The sequence below is a fragment of the Balaenoptera physalus genome, assembly GCF_965194825.1.
Source record: "Balaenoptera physalus genome assembly, chromosome: 2".
NCBI lineage: Eukaryota > Metazoa > Chordata > Mammalia > Artiodactyla > Balaenopteridae > Balaenoptera > Balaenoptera physalus.
In genome coordinates, this window is record NC_138883.1 from 30,741,029 (window position 1) to 30,762,665 (window position 21,637).

General features: G+C 39.9%; 1 protein-coding gene across 8 annotated transcripts in view; it reads right to left on the reverse strand.

Moving 5' to 3' along the window:
- Nucleotides 1-21,637, reverse strand: part of SIPA1L1 (signal induced proliferation associated 1 like 1) — a 383,378-nt gene that overhangs the window by 16,475 nt on the left and 345,266 nt on the right. For all 8 annotated transcript variants that reach the window (XM_082451505.1, XM_082451510.1, XM_082451509.1 and 5 more), the window contains 3 exons: nucleotides 14,150-14,386; nucleotides 13,196-13,361; nucleotides 2,550-2,796 (listed from right to left, as the gene is read on the reverse strand). In XM_082451505.1, the coding sequence (XP_082307631.1) occupies nucleotides 2,550-2,796; nucleotides 13,196-13,361; nucleotides 14,150-14,386 (650 nt within the window). The remainder of the gene's footprint in view (nucleotides 1-2,549; nucleotides 2,797-13,195; nucleotides 13,362-14,149; nucleotides 14,387-21,637) is intronic.

Genomic DNA, 21,637 nt, shown 5'->3' on the forward strand with positions numbered 1-21,637 from the left:
AAAAAATTATTAGAACTAATCAAAGAATTCAGGAAAGTTGTAATACACACAATCAAAACAAAAAAACCTGTTGTTTCTATTCACTAACAACAAGCTATCAAAAGGATATATTAAGAAAATCCCATATACAAAAAAGAATAAAACACCTAGGAATAAATTTAACCAAGGAGGTAAAAGACCTGTACACTGAAAAATACAAGACATTAATGAAAAAACTGACGAAGACACAAATAAATGAAAAGACATTCAATGCTCACGGATTAGAAGAATACTGTTAAAATGTCCATACCACCGAAGCAATCAACATATTCAAAGCAATCCCTATCAAAATTCCCATGGCATATTTTACAGAAATAGAATAAACAATCCTAAAATTTGTATGGAACCACAAGAGACCCTGAATAGCCAAATCAGTGTTGAGAAGAACCAAAAAACTGGAGGCATCATGCTCCTGATTTTAAATTTTATTACAGCGGTACAATAAAACAGTATGGTATTGGCATAAAAATAGACACATAGATCAATGGAACAGAATAGAGACCCCAGAAATAAACCCACACATATATGATCAATAAATTTATGACAAAGGAGGCAAGAATATACAATGGGGAAAGGACAATCTTTTTAATAAACGGTGTTGGGAAAACTGGACAGCTACATGCAAAAGAATGAATGTGGACCACTATTTTACACCATATGCAAAAGTTAACTCATAATGGATTAAAGACTTGAATGTAAGACCTGAAACCATAAAAATCCTAGAAGAAAACATACATGGTAAGCTCCTTGACATCAGTCTCGGTGATGATTTTTTGGTTCTGACACCAAAAGCAACAAAAGGAAAAATAAACAAGTGGTACTACATCAAACTAGAAAGCTTCTGTTCAGCAAAGGAAACCATCAAAAAAATGAAAAGGCTACCTACCGAATGGGAGAAGATATTTGCAAATCACATATCTGATAAGGGGTTAATATCCAAAATATGTAAGGAACTCATACAACTCAATAGCAAAAAAGCAAACAATCCAAGTAAAAAAATGGGTAGAAGATTTGAATAGACGTGTTCCCAAAGAAGACATACAGATGGCCAACAGGTATATGAAAAGATGGTCAACATCACTCATCATCCAGGAAATGCAAATCGAAACCTATTGAGATGTCATCTCATAACTGTTGAATGGCTATTGTCAAAAAGACAACAAATAACAATTGTTGGTGAGAATGTAGAGAAAAGGGAGCCCTTGTGCACTGTTCATGGGAATGTAAATTGGTGCAACCACTATGGAAAACAGTATGGAGGGTCCTCAAAAAATTAAAAATAGAAATACCATATGATCCACCAATTCTACTTCTGGGTATTTAACCAAGGAAATAGAAAACACTAACTCAAAAAGATATGTGCACCCCCATGTTCACTGCAGCATATTTACAATAGCCAAGACATGGAAGCCACCTTAGTGTCCACTGATGGATGAATGGATAAAAAAAATGTGGACACACACACAATGGAATATTATTCTGCCATAAAAAAAGAATGAAAATTTAGAGTCATAGATGTAGAAAACAAACTTATGATTACCAGGGGGGAAAAGAGGAGGAGGGGTAAATTGGGAGATTGGGATTGACATATACATACTACTATATATAAAATAGATAACTACTAAGAATCTACTGCATAGCACGGGGAACTCTATCCAATACTCTGTAATGACCTATATGGGAAAATAATCTAAAAAAGAGTGGATATATGTATATGTAGAACTGATTCACTTTGCTGTACAGCAGAAACTAACCCAACATTGTAAATCAACTATGCTCCAATACAAATTAATTAAAGAAAAGAATGAAATGTTGCCATTTGCAACAACACGGCTGGACCTTGAGGGCACTGTGCTAATTGAAAAATGTCAGAGAAAGACAAATACTGTACGATCTAACTCACTTATATGTGAAATCTAAAAAAAAAAAATTTTGAGCTCATAGATACAGAGAACAGACTGGTGGTTGCCAGAAGTAGGGTGGGGGTAGTGAAAGATGCTGGAGGGAGTCAAAAGTACAAATTTCCAGTTATAAAATAAATGAGTCATGGGGATATACAGCATGGTGACTATTGTTAATACTGTACTACATATCTGAAAGCTGCTACAAAAGTATATCTTCAAAGTTCTCATCAGAAGGAAAAAAAAAACTTTATGTATGGAGACGGATGTTAACTAGACTCGTTGTGATCGTTCTGCAATATATACAAATATCAAAACATTATGTTACACATCTGAAACTAATATAATGTTATATGTCAATTATACCTCAACTAAAAAAAAATAAAGCAAGCATCCTAGATGACTCTTGCGGTCTGGTGAGGCTCAATCTCTGTGGTCTGGGACTCTAGGTGAGAGGCTGAATGAGGGAGGGGTGATGAGCCCAGATAATCAGAGCAAGCAAGCAGGACTTCCTCTAATTCTCATTCTTGAGCAAACTGAGTGGCACGTGTCTGGGGACACTGGCCATCATAAGCAGGGCTGTTCAGCTGCAGCTGAAGACACACTTACCGTGCAACGACTTCATTCCCAAGGTGTAAGAAGGCCTCCGCAATGGAAGAGACTTGGGGAGAGAAGGGTACGTGCTACTGAAGAGGACATCGTTGGGCAGGGCTTGGTCCAGAAGCGAAGCCCTTGAGGTGAAAAAGTGCTCCCTCTGGCCGCTGTAAATACTCTCATCGGACAGCGTTCTGTGCAAGGCCCGCCTTGAGGTGGGAGTGGTGGGAAAGGGAGACTGAGGAGAGGAGAGCGCGTGGAACTGAAAAATAGCGTCAAGACAACAGAAAGTCAATCTTCTGGGTCACACACCCAAGACCGGGGGCGGAGGATGGGTGGGTTAACAAAATCACTCTGGTAGACACAACCCTTCCAATCCTGGAGCCCAACAAGGAAGCCTCAAGGTCCACCATCACTGTCTACGTCCTTAAGGGCTAAAATAGGAGTTCCGGGCACCGCATCCTCACGGCCCAGCATGCTGGCTGCAGCCGATCAGTGCTCAGTACAAAATTCAGATGTGGGATTAAGCGGATTCATCACTATTGTGTCATGGTTAACAACAAGACTTTAGGATCAGACAAATATGGGTTTTATTTGAATCCCGTGTCTTTGACCAAATCATGTTATTGCTCTGAGCCCAATTCCTCGTCTATGAAATGGGGCCACCTCTCAGGATTATTATGAGGATTCCATGAAACACTGGACTGAGCAAAACAGTATGTTATCAGTGGTGTTACGAAATAATGTCATGGTCCCCAGCGAAACAGCCATGATGCCAGGAAGGTATCCTCAGAAGCCTGTCAAGTGATTGCATGTTTGCCAGGCAACAAGAGCCTCTGATCATCACAATATATTCACTCAAATAATAGGTGGCTTTTGAAAGCATTAACTACTAATATTATATTTAATGAGCTTGGGAGATTATTTTTTTAGATGGATTTCTATTCGTGAAATAAAAATAGGGAAGTCATCTTTATAAGTGACAAGTATTAATACAGTTATGTATAAATGACAAAAGCTCCAGATAGCTGTATCTCTTGTTAATGTCTTTTGCCTTTGTGACCAGATTTGATTTTTATTTGAGATTTTCCTACAAATAGCAAGCTTCTGAGAATTCCATTCATGGAGAAAAAACAGACACGTTAACAATATTGAAATATCCAGCATCCTGCAAGCCAACAGAGTATGTGGTCCATTAACAGAGTTATCCTTATTCAGTTCCTCTTAGTTAATGGTTCACATTGGCAGGGAGAACAATGTGGAGAACAGGTGAGGATGTGAGTAGGAGGGCTGAGTTACTGCTGGCAGGAAGCCACTGTGAAACTTTCCATGACACTTTGAAGGGACAGAGAGATAATGATATGGCAATGCCTCCATCTAGGAGGCTGAGAACAGAGCTGATGCTTGGACTCATTCATGGGTTCTGAGGTCTACCATGCTTCCGGTCCAACAAGCCAAGGGTTAATCAAGTCAAAGCTACCCACAGTGTGGTATGCACAGTTGCAGCGTAAATATGAAAAAATTATTAATCAAATGCATTGTAAATGAGCCCCAGGTGTAGCCAACTGTGTTCACTTTTTAAAATTCACAATGAGTTAAGCCCAAAGTACCTATGTGCTTACCTTGAAAACTAAGCTGCTGTGATAAATGCTTTGTGAGTCTTTAAGTGGGAGGGGACTTGGTATGGAAATGATTTCCCTTCTCACTTCACACAGAAGAGTGGGCATTAGAGAGGTTAAATGGCTTGCTAGTTGTAAATTAAAAAAAAAAAAAAAAAAAAAAAGCAGATCATCTCCCTCCACCTGCAAGGTTCTAGAATTGTCATATAAGGCTCCTGCCTACTAGACCAGATTTCAGATCTCTCTATTCAAAAACTGCTCTCGATTAAGGTTTTACTGAGCTCTGACCGCCACAACAACAGTCAGCTCTACCCACCACCAGAGCCTACCATCAAGCCTCTCAGATAGCCTCAACCACCAGAGGGCAGAGAGCAGAAGCAAGAAAAACTACAATCCTGCAGCCTGTGGACCAAAAACCACAGTTACAGAAAGACAGACAAGATGAAAAGGCAGAGGGCTATGTACCAGATGAAGGAACAAGAAAAAACCCCAGAAAAACAACTAAATGAAGTGGAGATAGGCAACCTTCCAGAGAAAGAATTCAGAATAATGATAGTGAAGATGATCCAGGACCTCGGAATAAGAATGGAGGCAAAGATTGAGAAGATGCAAGAAATGATTAACAAAGACCTAGAAGAATTAAAGAACAAACAAACAGAGATGACCAATACAATAACTGAAATGAAAACTACACTAGAAGGAATCAATAGCAGAATAACTGAGGCAGAAGAACGGATAAGTGACCTGGAAGACAGAATGGTGGAATTCACTGCTGCGGAACAGACTAAAGAAAAAAGAATGAAAAGAAATGAAGACAGCCTAAGAGACCTCTGGGACAACATTAAACACAACAACATTCGCATTATAGGGGTCCCAGAAGGAGAAGAGAGAGAGAAAGGACCAGAGAAAATATTTGAAGAGATTATAGTCGAAAACTTCCCTAACATGGGAAAGGAAATAGCCACCCAAGTCCAGGAAGCGCAGAGAGTCCCATACAGAATAAACCCAAGGAGAAACACGCCGAGACACATAGTAATCAAAGTGGCAAAAATTAGAGACAAAGAAAAATTATTGAAAGCAGCAAGGGAAAAACGACAAATAACATACAAGGGAACTCCCATAAGGTTAACAGCTGATTTCTCAGCAGAAACTCTGCAAGCCAGAAGGGAGTGGCATGATATACTTAAAGTGATGAAAGGGAAGAACCTACAACCAAGATTACTCTACCCGGCAAGGATCTCATTTAGATTTGATGGAGAAATCAAAAGCTTTACAGACAAGCAAAAGCTAAGAGAATTCAGCACCACCAAACCAGCTCTACAACAAATGCTAAAGGAACTTCTCTAAGTGGGAAACACAAGAGAAGAAAAGGACCTACAAAAAAAAACCCAAAACAATTAAGAAAATGGTCATAGGAACATACATATCGATAATTACCTTAAACGTGAATGGATTAAACGCCCCAACCAAAAGACATAGACTGGCTGAATGGATACAAAAACAGGACCCATATATATGCTGTCTACAAGAGACCCACTTTAGACCTAGGGACACATACAGACTGAAAGTTAGGGGATGGAAAAAGATATTCCATGCAAATGGAAATCAAAAGAAAGCTGAAGTAGCTATACTCATATCAGATAAAATAGACTTTAAAATAAAGAATGTTACAAGAGACAAGGAAGGACACTACATAATGATCCAGGGATCAATCCAAGAAGAAGATATAACAATTATAAATACATATGCACCCAACATAGGAGCACCTCAATACATAAGGCAACTGCTAACAGCTATAAAAGAGGAAATCGACAGTAACACAATAATAGTGGGGGACTTTAACACTTCACTTACACCAATGGACAGATCATCCAAAATGAAAATAAATAAGGAAACAGAAGCTTTAAATGACACAATAGACCAGATAGATTTAATTGATATTTATAGGACATTCCATCCAAAAACAGCAGATTACACGTTCTTCTCAAGTGCGCACGGAACATTCTCCAGGATAGATCACATCTTGGGTCACAAATCAAGCCTCAGTAAATTTAAGAAAATTGAAATCATACCAAGCATCTTTTCTGACCACAACGCTATGAGATTAGAAATGAATTACAGGGAAAAAAATGTAAAAAACACAAACACATGGAGGCTAAACAATACGTTACTAAATAACCAAGAGATCACTGAAGAAATCAAAGAGGAAATCAAAAAATACCTAGAGACAAATGACAATGAAAACACGACGACCCAAAACCTATGGGATGCAGCAAAAGCGGTTCTAAGAGGGAAGTTTATAGCTATACAAGCCTACCTAAAGAAACAAGAAAAATCTCAAGTAAACAATCTAACCTTACACCTAAAGAAACTAGAGAAAGAAGAACAAACAAAACCCAAAGTTAGCAGAAGGAAAGAAATCATAAAGATCAGAGCAGAAATAAATGAGATAGAAACAAAGAAAACAATAGCAAAGATCAATAAAACTAAAAGTTGGTTCTTTGAGAAGATAAACAAAATTGATAAGCCATTAGCCAGACTCATCAAGAAAAAGAGGGAGAGGACTCAAATCAATAAAATCAGAAATGAAAAAGGAGAAGTTACAACAGACACCGCAGAAATACAAAGCATCCTAAGAGACTACTATAAGCAACTTTATGCCAATAAAATGGACAACCTGGAAGAAATGGACAAATTCTTAGAAAGGTATAACCTTCCAAGACTGAATCAGGAAGAAACAGAAAATATGAACAGACCAATCACAAGTAATGAAATTGAAACTGTGATTAAAAATCTTCCAACAAACAAAAGTCCAGGACCAGATGGCTTCACAGGTGAATTCTATCAAACATTTAGAGAAGAGCTAACACCCATCCTTCTCAAACTCTTCCAAAAAATTGCAGAGGAAGGAACACTCCCAAACTCATTCTATGAGGCCACCATCACCCTGATACCAAAACCAGACAAAGACACTACAAAAAAAGAAAATTACAGACCAATATCACTGATGAATATAGATGCAAAAATCCTCAACAAAATACTAGCAAACAGAATCCAACAACACATTAAAAGGATCATACACCACGATCAAGTGGGATTTATCCCAGGGATGCAAGGATTCTTCAATATACGCAAATCAATCAATGTGATACACCATATTAACAAACTGAAGAATAAAAACCATATGATCATCTCAATAGATGCAGAAAAAGCTTTTGACAAAATTCAACACCCATTTATGATAAAAACTCTCCAGAAAGTGGGCATAGAGGGAACCTACCTCAACATAATAAAGGCCATATATGACAAACCCACAGCAAACATCATTCTCAACGGTGAAAAACTGAAAGCATTTCCTCTAAGATCAGGAACGAGACAAGGATGTCCATTCTCACCACTATTATTCAACATAGTTCTGGAAGTCCTAGCCACGGCAATCAGAGAAGAAAAAGAAATAAAAGGAATCCAAATTGGAAAAGAGGAAGTAAAACTGTCACTGTTTGCGGATGACATGATACTATACATAGAGAATCCTAAAACTGCCACCAGAAAACTGCTAGAGCTAATTAATGAATATGGTAAAGTTGCAGGATACAAAATTAATGCACAGAAATCTCTTGCATTCCTATACACTAATGATGAAAAATCTGAAAGAGAAATTATGGAAATACTCCCATTTACCATTGCAACAAAAAGAATAAAATACCTAGGAATAAACCTACCTAGGGAGACAAAAGACCTGTATGCAGAAAATTATAAAACACTGATGAAAGAAATTAAAGATGATACCAACAGATGGAGAGATATACCATGTTCTTGGATTGGAAGAATCAACATTGTGAAAATGAGTATACTACCCAAAGCAATCTACAGATTCAATGCAATCCCTATCAAATTACCAATGGCATTTTTTACAGAACTAGAACAAATCATCTTAAAATTTGTATGGAGACACAAAAGACCCCGAATAGCCAAAGCAGTCTTGAGGCAAAAAAATGGAGCTGGAGGAATCAGACTCCCTGACTTCAGACTATACTACAAAGCTACAGTAATCAAGACAATATGGTACTGGCACAAAAACAGAAACATAGATCAATGGAACAAGATAGAAAGCCCAGAGATTAACCCATGCACCTATGGTCAACTAATCTATGACAAAGGAGGCAAAGATATACAATGGAGAAAAGACAGTCTCTTCAATAAGTGGTGCTGGGAAAACTGGACAGCTACATGTAAAAGAATGAAATTAGAATACTCCCTAACACCATACACAAAAATAAACTCAAAATGGATTAGAGACCTAAATATAAGACTGGACACTATAAAACTCTTAGAGGAAAACATAGGAAGAACACTCTTTGACATAAATCACAGCAAGATCTTTTTTGATCCACCTCCTAGAGTAATGGAAATAAAAACAAAAATAAACAAGTGGGACCTAATGAAACTTCAAAGCTTTTGCACAGCAAAGGAAACCATAAACAAGACGAAAAGACAACCCTCAGAATGGGAGAAAATATTTGCAAATGAATCAACGGACAAAGGATTAATCTCCAAAATATATAAACAGCTCATTCAGCTCAATATCAAAGAAACAAACACCCCAATCCAAAAATGGGCAGAAGACCTAAATAGACATTTCTCCAAAGAAGACATACAGATGGCCACGAAGCACATGAAAAGCTGCTCAACATCACTAATTATTAGAGAAATGCAAATCAAAACTACAATGAGGTATCACCTCACTCCTGTTAGAATGGGCATAATCAGAAAATCTACAAACAACAAATGCTGGAGAGGGTGTGGAGAAAAGGGAACCCTCTTGCACTGTTGGTGGGAATGTAAATTGATACAGCCACTATGGAGAACAATATGGAGGTTCCTTAAAAAACTAAAAATAGAATTACCATATGCCCCAGCAATCCCACTACTGGGCATATACCCAGAGAAAACCGTAATTCAAAAAGACACATGCACCCGAATGTTCATTGCAGCACTATTTACAATAGCCAGGTCATGGAAGCAACCTAAATGCCCATCAACAGACGAATGGATAAAGAAGTTGTGGTACATATATACAATGGAATATTACTCAGCCATGAAAAGGAACGAAATTGAGTCATTTGTTGAGACGTGGATGGATCTAGAGACTGTCATACAGAGTGAAGTAAGTCAGAAAGAGAAAAACAAATATCATATATTAATGCATGTATGTGGAACCTAGAAAAATGGTACAGATGAGCCAGTTTGCAGGGCAGAAGTTGAGACACAGATGTAGAGAATGGACATATGGACACCAAGGGGGGAAAACTGCGGTGAGGTGGGGATGGTGGTGTGCTGAATTGGGCGATTGGGATTGACATGTATACACTGATATGTATAAAATTGATGCCTAATAAGAACCTGCAGTATAAAAAAACAAACAAAACAACTAATACTAAACTTTCATTGGGTTATTTGTATGGAAATATGTTAATATAAATGTTTCAGACATTACATGAAATTCCTAAAAATCTTATATTTGTATTTGTATGGAAATATGTATGGAAATATGTTAATATAAATGTTTCAGGAAAAAAAAAAAAACTGCTCTCAATCATTTTTAGCACATCTGGGTTTGGCAAAGGGATTTCCTTTTCCAGTGAATATCCCCACCCTGATGGTTTTGCAGGAGAGAGATTTTCCACCAGTTCTAGTTTCAGCCTCTTTGGGAAATGTTAATATACTTCAAGGTAGTAAACAGCTACCTTGAAGAGATCCTTTGAGCAGTGAGATTTATTCAAAGTTATAACATCCTGCACTAAAGGGAGGCAGGGGAGGAGACGGAAGGAAGCAATCTGCCTAGATGCTTTCTACCCGTTAAAAAATAGCAGGACCTAGCCTGGGCCAAGCACGTTGGGATGGCTCCTGACCCCAGCCCTCTTCAACTCCAGTCTTAAAGGTATGTGCACCTATCCAGTCCCCTAGGGCAACCTCTGTCTTCCTTGCAGGTCATACCTGAGATTGCTGAGTGGTGCTGCCCTATGCTGCCAGACCCTGGGAAAGAACCACAATACAGTGGGTGGTAGACTTGGAAGGGATTTTAGAGAGCATCAGGAAGGGGGATTTCAACTGTGTTCCAAGGAGCCCTAAGGGTTCCTCCCAGCATCACTGCCTGCGGAGAGGAGATGTTCAGGTGGGACCCAAGAGCCCAAGGCACCCCACCCCTCCCATCGGAGAAGTTCTGCTTTCTTAGTTATACATATCGGGCTGCCATGTGTAACTGTATTAGGAAAAAAAGGGTTCCTGAACTTTAAAATCATTTGGGCACCATTGATCTAGTCTGGTCTTTTGTTTCAAGGCTGAGAAGCAAGGCCTAGAGAGGTGGCATCTTGCTTCAGGTCCGTCTCCTTCCCCTCCTCACTCTTTTCACCCCTCCCAGCTCTCAGTGGAACGGGTTACCCGCACTTGCAATAAGCAAGTATTGGCTCTTCCTAAACACTAGAGCCGCATGAAGCCTCTTCCTTTGGTCTGTATCTGAGAGTACTGGCTGGAGAGCAAGGCTCTCAGTTTGCACTACTTACTGTCTGTTCACTTGCCAGACGCATGCAGCCCTCGGGGAGAATACAGTGATCCCAGCTCTGCCTGCCAATGAGGTTTCTTAGAATGTTAACAGCTCTGCCCTTTTCCTTGAGATACGAGTTCCACAGCAGCTGCTCGGGGCCCTGCAGCCACCCACCTCTCAGCTCCAGCCTGCCCAGCAGAGCCCTGCCACGTCCTGCAGCAGATATCTCACTCTGCTGGCAAACGAGCCGGGGTATCTCACTCTGCTGGCAAACGAGCTGGGGAATAACCCCGTCATTTGATATTCATGATGGCTCACTGGTAGCACTTGCTATCTGAGAAAGCCAATGTGGCGTGAGTGGGTTCCAAGTATCACAGCCCAAAGCAGGCTACTCCTTGTACCCTGAAGCCTGATGCAGTGGCTCGGAGCCTTGAGCCAGGCATGGCCTGGAAGACCTCTCAAGGGCATGTCAGCCTTACGGACACAGCAGAGGCACGGCCATTCAGATGATGAGTCTCACAAGACACGCAGAGCTACTTAGCTGAACTCATCTGAAACCAAACCAAAAAGGATGAAACGAGAGAGAAAACAGAGCATGTTTCCAGCTCCTGCTTCCAGCCTTTTCACCATAATAGTTTAGCCAGCAGAAGCATTTTCTTTGCAGAGGGTCTCACGGTAATATAGTCACAACATAAAGAATGTGCATTCCTATTTCAAATAGGAATGTTAAAGTAATTCACTTTGGAAATAAAAGCCAAGGCCTGAGTAAGGGCAAGACAGACATTTGCTTTCAATTATTTCCACTGCATGAGTAAATCAAAAGGATGAAAGCTCTGAGCTTGCTCCTTTCCAAGAATGTTAAACTAAGAATTGGTGGAAAGATTCCTTTCAGGGCAGGTTTTATTTTCCTCTAACCTCAAAGGAAAAATCTGAAATAATTTTTATTTTGAAACTGGTAGTTAAAAATTTTAATATACCTCTTTGGTTTTTGATGGATAAAGAAAGAAGTTTCAAGTACTATCTTTTGCAAGGTTGCTAAGGAAACCACTTGTGCCCTGGGTGATGAGTCAGAACTGTTAAGTGCTGGCTTATAAACTAGAAATTACAGAAATCCAGAATGGCAAGTCTTTAAAATGATTTATGATGTTAATGTTTATGTTAATAACTCACTGATTTCTCAGCAAAACTCCAGAATGGTCTTTGGAGCACATTTCATCTCTGTAAATGTTGATTTGTAAGTTTAGGAGGTATATCTGACCTGTCTGAAGGAAGACGCACACACACGTGTGACACACGCATACGCAGAGGCATGTACGTGTGCACATACACTAGAATGGCGACGAGAAAGCCTGGATGAGACAAGACCACACAGCTCATCCAGCTGGGCATGTCTCTCACCCTCTGATCACAGTTTGAGGATGGTGAGTGGTTAAGGAAATATGTCAGCTTCCATTTTCAATCAGTTCTCAAAGGTCTTCTTAAATTAAGCTTTCTAGTCACTTCAGAGAGACTACAAATCATTTAACTAAGAACACAGAGAACAGAAAACATTAAAGTTTGTAGCCATGACCTTCTAGGGGGTGGACTCCCTTCTCTTGGGGCCACCCGGTACACTGCAGACAGGAATCCCTAACGCTTGGAGTGAAATACCTTGGGGCCCAGCTAAGCCAACACTAGCTCTGAGCCTGGGAGCGTGAGACTGCACTCTTTAGAGGACAAGAAAGTAGAGAGCCTTAGGTGGGCTCCAAGGGTCCTCCAAGCTGAGGTGAGCAGAACAAACCCTTCCTCGTGTTCATGCAAAAGTCTGGCCACCAACATACCCACCAACTCTGAGCAAGTTCTCGGGACTTGATGGGAGGGTGGCTGGGTTCCAGAGAAGGCATTTCTAGTCTGGAATTCTGAGAGTGGAGAGAAGGTTTTACGAAGTGAAGAGAATCTGGAAAGTTCTGAAGGTAAACGTGCAGACTTAGTTTGCTGGACTAAACAGCATGCAGTATATGGCTGGTAGGTCTGCCTGGCCAGGGGCAGGGGGCAGAGGCAAGGCCGGAGTGCAGGGTGCTGTGGACACACACAGGGCAGGAAACACACTGGGGGCTACTGTGGAAGGAGGACGGGGACCCTTCGGACAGAAGGCACTAAAGCCCTTTCAGAAAACTTTCTGCCTGACAAGGGAGCCATGGGTGTCTCTGCAGAGTTCTCAGAAGCAATGTCATCTGAGTAATAATGTCAAGAAAGCGTAGCTTGTGCACTGTACGTAGGATACACTGGAAGAAAACATGCCATGGGGGTAGGGACAGGTTAATATAAACCCGACTCATGAGATGTGGCTGCAGGGACAGAGCATTTGGAAAACATGTGAACCAATTACTGGGACAGTTAGGTGATGGTGGGAAGTGGGGTCTGATGAAGAGGAGCCAGGAACCACCACTTCCTGGAGGGTGCAACTGCCCTATTCGGTCTCTCTCTAACTGCTATTTACCCCAAGTTCTACCCTGTACCTTAAAGTTCTTCTGGGATTCAGGAGTTGGGCTTTCCAGATTGATGAGTTTCTTGAGATCCTCCTCAATGGTGGACTTGGAGGTTGGCTTTGGGGATGCCCGGAGGTCCCTGGTTGAGGCACGCAGCCTGGTGTGGGCTATTTCATTGCCATCACTCTGATGACGCCTTGAAAGAAGGGGAAGAGAGGGTAGAAATTAAGTCGACAAGGTTGACTCAAGGGTACGATGGGCTCTGAAAGAGGTAAGTCAATGGAGAGCTATTAAAGGAGAGAAAAGGAGAATCACTTCTGTTCAATTACATTAGAATCTACTCAGATAAATGCTTGTTAGAGAAACAAGACCAATTTGAAATACAAAATAAAAAGCCTGAAGAACAAATCACTCTTTCACAGGAAACTATTAACTCCACTAAGCCAAAATTAGCAACAGACTTATTAATTAAAGCCCACAGGGTATGAATCCCAAATGCAATCTTTGTACAAACAAAAACAAAGTCATTGACTGAATCATTTATTTTTTGCTGTACTACTTTGTCAAAAAGTTCTTTATGTTCAGAGGTGGTCACTTACTTTCTAAGAGTCCCCCTGGTGCCTCCTGGACCATTTAGGAATTACACGGGAAGGCTGTGATTAATAGCATCAAAGGGACAAGTGTGGTCTTAGCACCAGAGGGGCGATTATTCTGAAGTTTGTTCTTCAGACATACTCTTTTCTAGGAGACTTAAGATTCTCAAATCTGAATGTTTTGCAATCTATCTTATTTAAGGAATGTGGCAGAGGAACAATTTAAGACAAGTTTCACTTAGGAAAAAAAAAAAAAAAATCTCCCTACCAAACCACCCTCTTCCCAGCCCCTAGCCCGGCCTCCTCTCTTGCAGGCAATTGCCCCAAGCTTTTCTCTTCTCTGTCATGTTAAAAGCAAGATACCCAGCAAGAGAAGCAAAAGAATCCTTACTTTCTTGTGTCCATAAATCCCACAGAGTTTATGGTTCCTTCGGGTTTCTTCCATCCAATTAGGTACTTGCTAGTAGCGCCCTGGCGAGGGTAGAAAGTCCTAGGACCGGAGGAGGAGGAGGAGGATGAGAAGGAAGGAACGAGCTGCGAGGAGGTGGCAGGATGCAGTTCTTCTTTCGGTGAACTTCTGGCACTGGTGAAGACAACAGGGCTGGCAGAGTGTCGGGAGCTCATAGTACTGAGGAGAAGCAGGACAGAGACAAAAGGACGCGTGTGCGTGTGTGCATCCCTGGGGTCAGTATGTCAGCTATCAAAGCGTCGTCCAGGACAGGGGTTATGGCCAGGTTAAAGAACAATGAATATTTCATAAAATATTAATGGGGCTGGCTGGCCTTCCTTGCTTTCTCGCTTTAATTTAAAGGTCTGCTGTCAAAGTGAAAGATGGTGACTGGGGCTTATTCTGCACTTTAAGTTGAAAAGTAAAAATAGTTAAGACAGTCAGGGACACTTTGAAGTATGCTAGCACCGCTGAAGTTTGTTACGGTGAAGTCTAGAAGAGGCAAGTGGTAGGGGGAAGCTGGCAGTAAAGGGTCTGGGAGTATCAATGGCTCTCTGTCCTCCCTTCCTCAGAACTAAGGGTCACGGTGACACTCCCCAGGCCCGAGCTGAAGAGGGGAGACAAGACTAGATCAGGCATACAGCTCTCTATACACTCCGTTCCAAGGCCAAAGGGGCACCTTGAGGTCTCCTTCCCCATGGCATCTATCAGTAACATTGACTCTCTACAAAGCTGTTTATCAGATTAACCTGGACCATTACCTTACAACATACACAAAAGTTAACTCATAATGAATTAAAGACTTGAATGTAAGACCTGAAACCGTAAAACTCCTAGAAGAAAACATAGGCAAGTAAGCTCCTTGACAGTGATTTTTTGGATTTGACACCAAAAGCAAAGGCAACAAAAGCAAAAATAAACAAGAAGGACTACATCAAACCAAAAAGCTTCTGTGTAGCAAAGGAAACCATCAACAAAATAAAAAGGCAACCTACTGAACAGGAGAAAATATGTGCAAATCATGTATCTGATAAGGAGTTAATATCCTAAATATATAAAGAACTCATACAACTTAGTAACAAGAAAAGCAAACAATCCGAATAAAAGAATTGGGTAGAAAATTTGAATAGACATTTTCCCAAAGAAGACATACAGATGGCCAACAGGTATATGAAAAGATGCTCAACATGACTAATCATCAAGGAAATGCAAATCTAAACTATAATGAGACCTCACACCTGTTAGAATAGCTATTATCAAAAAGATAAGAAATAACAAGTGTGAGCGAAGATGTGGAGAAAAGGGAACCCTTGTGTACTGTTGGTAGGAATGTAAATTGGTGCAGCCACTATGGAAAACAGTATGGAAGTTCCTCAAAAAATTAGAAAACCAAACTCCTAGATACAGAGTAGTTGTCAAAGGTGGAGGCTTGAGGGTGGGTGAAATGGCCAAAGAGGGTTCAAAAGGTACAAACTTCTAGTTATAAGTAAGTCCTGGGGATGTAATATTAGGCATGGTGATTAAAAATAAAAAACTGTTCATCACCAATGTATTTTAAACTTTGGTTAGAAATTACAAAACTAAAGTCCTGTAGGACTCAAGGAGAAGACTACTCATTGTACCTTTAAAACTCAGGCAGAATTTTAAATAAACTAGAGATGAGAGTTTAAGCTAACAACAAACCTAGAGGGCCTTTAACTGCAAGATTTCCATACTTCCTTCCCAGTGATCTCATGGGACCTACGTTCACACCACTTGAGCCCCGCTGAGTTTTCCAGCTTAGGCTGAGACCAAAGACAGGTCACTCCAGGGGACTTTGTTACTGAAGGTTTAGTTAACAGGATGTGGTCTCCAAGCATGCCTCACTAGCACTTCCACTGGTCAAAATCTAATGGTCCTGCTCTGAATAAAGTATGGACTTTAGTTAATAAGAATGCATCAACATTGATTCCTTAGCTATGACAAATGTATTACAGCGACATAAGATGATGAGAACAGGAAAAAACGGGTAAAGCGTACATGCGAACTCTCTGTACTATCTTTGCAACTTTTCTGCAAATCAAAAACTATTCTAAAATAGAAAAGTTCATTATAAAAAACTAAGCAAAAAACCAAAACAAAATACAACAAAAAATAAAACCCTAATGGTCCAGAGATTTTATATACGTGTGTGCACACATACATGTACAATATATATACACACACACACGTACATATATATATACACACACACATGTACACACATCTGAAAATGAATCTTGAACTCCACCTCAAACCTTACATAAAAATCAATTCCAGATGGGCTGTATATTTAAATGTAGATCTAAAGATTCTGGAGTGTAACATGGAAGAACATCTTTATGACAGAGGCAGAGGTTTCCTTAATAGGATTGTAAAGGAAATGATTGAACCCCATTAAAATTAAGAACCATTCATCAAAAGACAAAGAGAATATATGTAAAACATACATCCAACAAGGGGCTCCTATCCATACATAACTAACTTCTACAAATTAACCAGACAGACAACCCAACAGAAAAACGGGCAAAGATCTGGAAAGGAATTTCACAAAAGAGGATATCCAAAAACCATTAAACATCGGTGCTCAACATTATCAGTTATCAAGAAAATGTAAATTAAAGCCACAAAGAGGGACCACTATATGCCTACCAGAACAGCTAAAATTAAAAAGACAATATCAAGTGCTAGAAAGGATGGGAAGCAACTAGCACTCTCATACACTGCAGGTGGGTACTTGTTACAACCACTTTGGCAAACTGGTTCACAGTCTCTGCTAAAGTTGAATATGTATAAATCCTATGCAAGCAATTTCACTCTTAGGTATATACTGAAAAGAAGTGCATATATACATGTACCAAAGGACATGTGCAAGAACCTGTATTATCTCCAAACTGGAAATACTCCAAATGCTCATCAACAGTAGAGTGGATAAACAAATTGTGGTGTGTTCTCACAATGGAAATATAATACAGCAATGAAAATAAACGAATGCTACTTACTTGCAACACACGGATGAATCTCCCCAACATAATGTTGACTTAAGGACACCAGACACAGAGTAATACATATGGGATGATTCCACTTACACAAAGCCCCCAAATAGGCAAAATGAGTGTATGACTTAGGATTCAGGATTGTGTTCACTTGGGGAGGAGTGGGAGGTGACTGGGTGGGCGGACATGTAGGAGGAATGGTGTCTAGATGCTGGTCAAGTTCCAGTTCTTGATCTGGGAAGCGATGACATGGGAAGTTCACTTTGGGAAAACCCAACCCGATGTATATTTATGACCTGTGCCTTTTTTTGTACGCGTGTTATACTTTAATGAAAACACACCCACAAAAACAAAGCAAAAATAGATGACCTGAAAGAAGGCCGTATCACTCCCTGAGGCTTTGCAAAGACTAGAGAGAGGGGAACAGAGTGTGGGGGGAGGAATAGGACACGGGGCAAAGGTGATCCTGAGGGTTTTCCACACTAAGTGGGTCTTAACACTTCCGATTAAATATAACCATCTCCTTTATTTCTGAAACTAAGAAGGAGGAACCAGGTTCAAACTTCATAGAAAATATAACTTAAAAAATGACTAGCCATACTCTAATAATCCCTCTAACAATTTTCCCCCAAAGATTTTTCTATCTAGGGAGAAGGGGAAAGAAAAGACCCCTCACAAAACCTCAAAGGGCAACATAACTTTAAAAGCAATGCTATCTCATTTAGTTTTTACCTCTTGATAACAGATATCCCATTTGTTTGCTTTGAAAATTAAGGGAATGGGACTTCCCTGGCGGTCCAGTGGTTAAGACTCCCCGCTTCCACTGCAGGGTACGCGGGTGCAATCCCTGGTTGGGGAACTAGGATCCCACCTGCCGCGGGGCGACGCCAAAAAAATAAATAAATAAAATTAAGGGAAAGCAAAACTCTTCCATAAGTGCAGTATATTATTGATGAATCAATAAGAACAAAATAATAGTAGGTCTCTGTTATGGAAAAGAGACTAAAAGTGGAAAGGTGAACCAAAAAGACAAAAGCAGGGAAAGACACATAAAGATAGAGGCAGACAAGCCCACGGACAGTAACACCAGAGACCCAGGTTAACAGCAAATGCATTATCAACACAGGGACCATCAACCCAGAGAAGCTTCTGAAATACCAAGAGTGCAGCCTTTGGGATACTTTAAAAGCATATGACAGGTTTGCAGCTATTTGTTACTTAGCGACAAGATCTAACCTTTAGTTTGCAGATTTTTTTCACCCAGCTATACCTACCTCATACACATTTGTAGCCCAGATGTGGAGATGTCTCAAGCCTCAACCCTGGTTAGTGTCTGAAGCAGATGCCAATTAAGTGAAAAACAACAAATTAGTGTCTAATGTACTCACCTCTCATCTTGGATAATCACATGCTTGCTTCACCTGCCTTGATTGGTATCCACAAGTGAGTAACGTGTGTTTGAATGACTCAAGCCATTCTTCCTCATCAGCATGTTAAGATATAGATTGTGGGGCTTCAACCCAGAGATTCTGATTCGGGAGCTTGGGTGGGGTGGGGTACATGAGAATTTGCACTTCTAACTTGTTCCCAGGTGATGCCGTGGCCCTGACTCAGACCCTAAAAGCCACTGTACCAGAGGTACATTTGACTGCTCATATTTTACATTTCTCATCAATAAGTATCTTGATACGGTAACATCGGTATTCAAAACCCTGGGGCTTTCAAAGACTAAAAGTTTGGTCAAAATAGAAATAATTAACCATGAGAAAACAAAGTAAATTGCATAGTCTGTTAATTTACAAATCTTTCCCCCATGTTTTACGAAATAGCTATGCTGCTTTTAGTCATAATGTATGTACTCCATAAAAGGGAGCGTTATGGACAAGGCTTAGAAACATCAAAGGCAAGAGTAAAGTATACAGCATATATGGTTTCTGAAGCTCTTTCCTTCCTATGTAAATTAAATTACTACCATTATTTCCCTGAGAGGCATTTAATAGGTTTTGTACTAGATGATAAAACTCTTTGAAGGCAGGGATATCTTTGTATACTTAACAATGCCAGAATACAGTAGACTCTCAGTAAGATATTTATTGCACAGAGGGATTCTCTTTAGTATTTACAAAGCACACTATATATTTAATTTCTTTATCTTGTTTATCATCTGTCTCCCCCAGTTTAAATGTAAGCTCCATGAGGGCTGAAATTTTTGTCTGTTTTGTTCACTACTATATTCTCCCTACTTAGAATAGTCCCTGGCCATTGTAGGCATGCAATATTTGATGAAGGAAACTGTCAAATAAATGACAAATTAGCCATCTGTTTTAAATGCAGGGAGAGTTATGCACAAAGATAGTGTATTTTACCCATACTCTATTTAAAACTGGATGTTGCTTTATTTTTACCGCAAGAAATAATTAAATCTACAGAGTATGCGTCTGTTTACAGGTGTATTCTTAAAAGGATAAATGCTTAATTATCCATAGACCCCAATTATTGGTTTTATCTGTGACCACAGACCCTGATTATTGGTTTTATCCGTGAACAGGGCAGCTGACACTAGCTCCCAGGTGTGAAATGCCAGCACACTTTTGTTCACTAATGGTTATAATCAAGGACAGCCCTACTTAACAATTGATTAGATTTGGGAACAATGGAAAAGCAAAAACAAATGACTAATCCATTGGTGGTTCTTCCTTCTTTACTGTGTACAACTCACAGCACGAAGGTGAGCACTTTAGTTTGTTCACCTGCCCCCTAATTCGATTGTCACAGGAGGATCACCTGGGAGCTTTAAAAATACACATCCTTAGGCCCTAATTCCAGAGATTTTAATTTAACAGAGTTGGGGTGGTGCCTGAGTTGTGTATGTTGGCAAAAATCTCCCCCAAGTGTGCACATCCATTGAGAACTGCTCGAATCCAGGGGAATTATCATATTGTTATGACTTCATCAAAATCCAGCTTCACACAGTCAAGATCAAGAAAGGGAAGGCATCAGAGCAGTGTTTATGCAGCCATAAACTTTGGTCACCTGCAAGTCTTGATGTAAATAATGATTCCTTGGCTCACATCCCATCTCCTAGAGCCCCAGAAATGTGTATTTTAACAAACCCCCAAAGGGCTCTCACGTTCCCTAGAGCTTAAGAGCTACTGCATTAGCCCCTCAACTCTTCCCACTCCACAATGGGTTGTCTCCTCCTTCCTCTGTGGCCCCCTCCCCGGAGGGACCTGCACATACACACTTCCCCAAATAATCTCTGAGTGGCTTTAATTACAAAACAACTGAAATGAAGTTGTCAGCTTCATACTTTCAAAGGGGAACTGAGTGGTTTCATTATCCTGGAGATTTCATGTTAATTCAATACGCTGCAATTTAGTTGTACACATGGCAAATTAAATCTCTCCCCAGGAATTGTGTAAGAAGCCAATAATATGGAACAAAAAGAGACGAGCAATAGATATGTTAGGAAATGACAAGCGCAGTATCTGCTACTTTTCTATCTGTAGAAAAAAGTGAGATTAGCTGTGAGTATGGCTAAACTGGAAGCACTAAGAATTTAATCAGGGTGTTCCTGGATTCCACATGAAGAGACACTAGCTTTCTTTCTTACATAAAGTATAGGACATTTCCCCTTTCCTAAAAATGGACCAACCTTTGATTCGTTTGGTCATTCCAGGACATGAATTAAAAAAAATTTTTTTTTTAATCAAAGTAGAGTTGATTTACAATGTTGTGTTAGTTTCAAGTGTACAGCAAAGTGATTCAGTTTATATATATATATATATATATATATATATATATATATATATATATATATATATATATATATATCCCTTTTCAGATTCTTTTCCATTACAGGTTATTACAAGATATTGAATATAGATTACCTGTGCTATACAGTAGGTCCTTGTTGTTTATCTAGTTTATATATAGTAGTGTGTATCTGTTAATCCCAAACTCCTAATTTATCCCTCCCTACCCTTTCCCCTTTGGTAACCGTAAACTTGTTTTCTTTGTCTGTGAGTCTCTTCCTGTTTTGTAAATAAGTTCACTTGTATCATTTTATAAGATTCCACATATAAGTGATATCATATGGTATTTGTCTTTGTCTGACCTACTTCACTTAGTATGATAATCTCTAGGTCCGTCCATGTTGCTGCATTCTTTTTTATGGCTAATATTCAATTGTGTAATATACATCTTCTCTATCCATTCCTCTGTCAATGGACACTTAGGTTGCTTCATGTCTTGGCTGTGGTAAACAGTGCTGCTCTGAACACTAGGGTTTACAGGACATGAATTTTGAAAAGGAGGAGAGGGCACACACACATATGCATGATTCGTCATATAAACAGAGGAGAAGAGGCAACGGGGCATCTGAGAATTTGGGACAGTCTGAATCTGTCTAAACTTC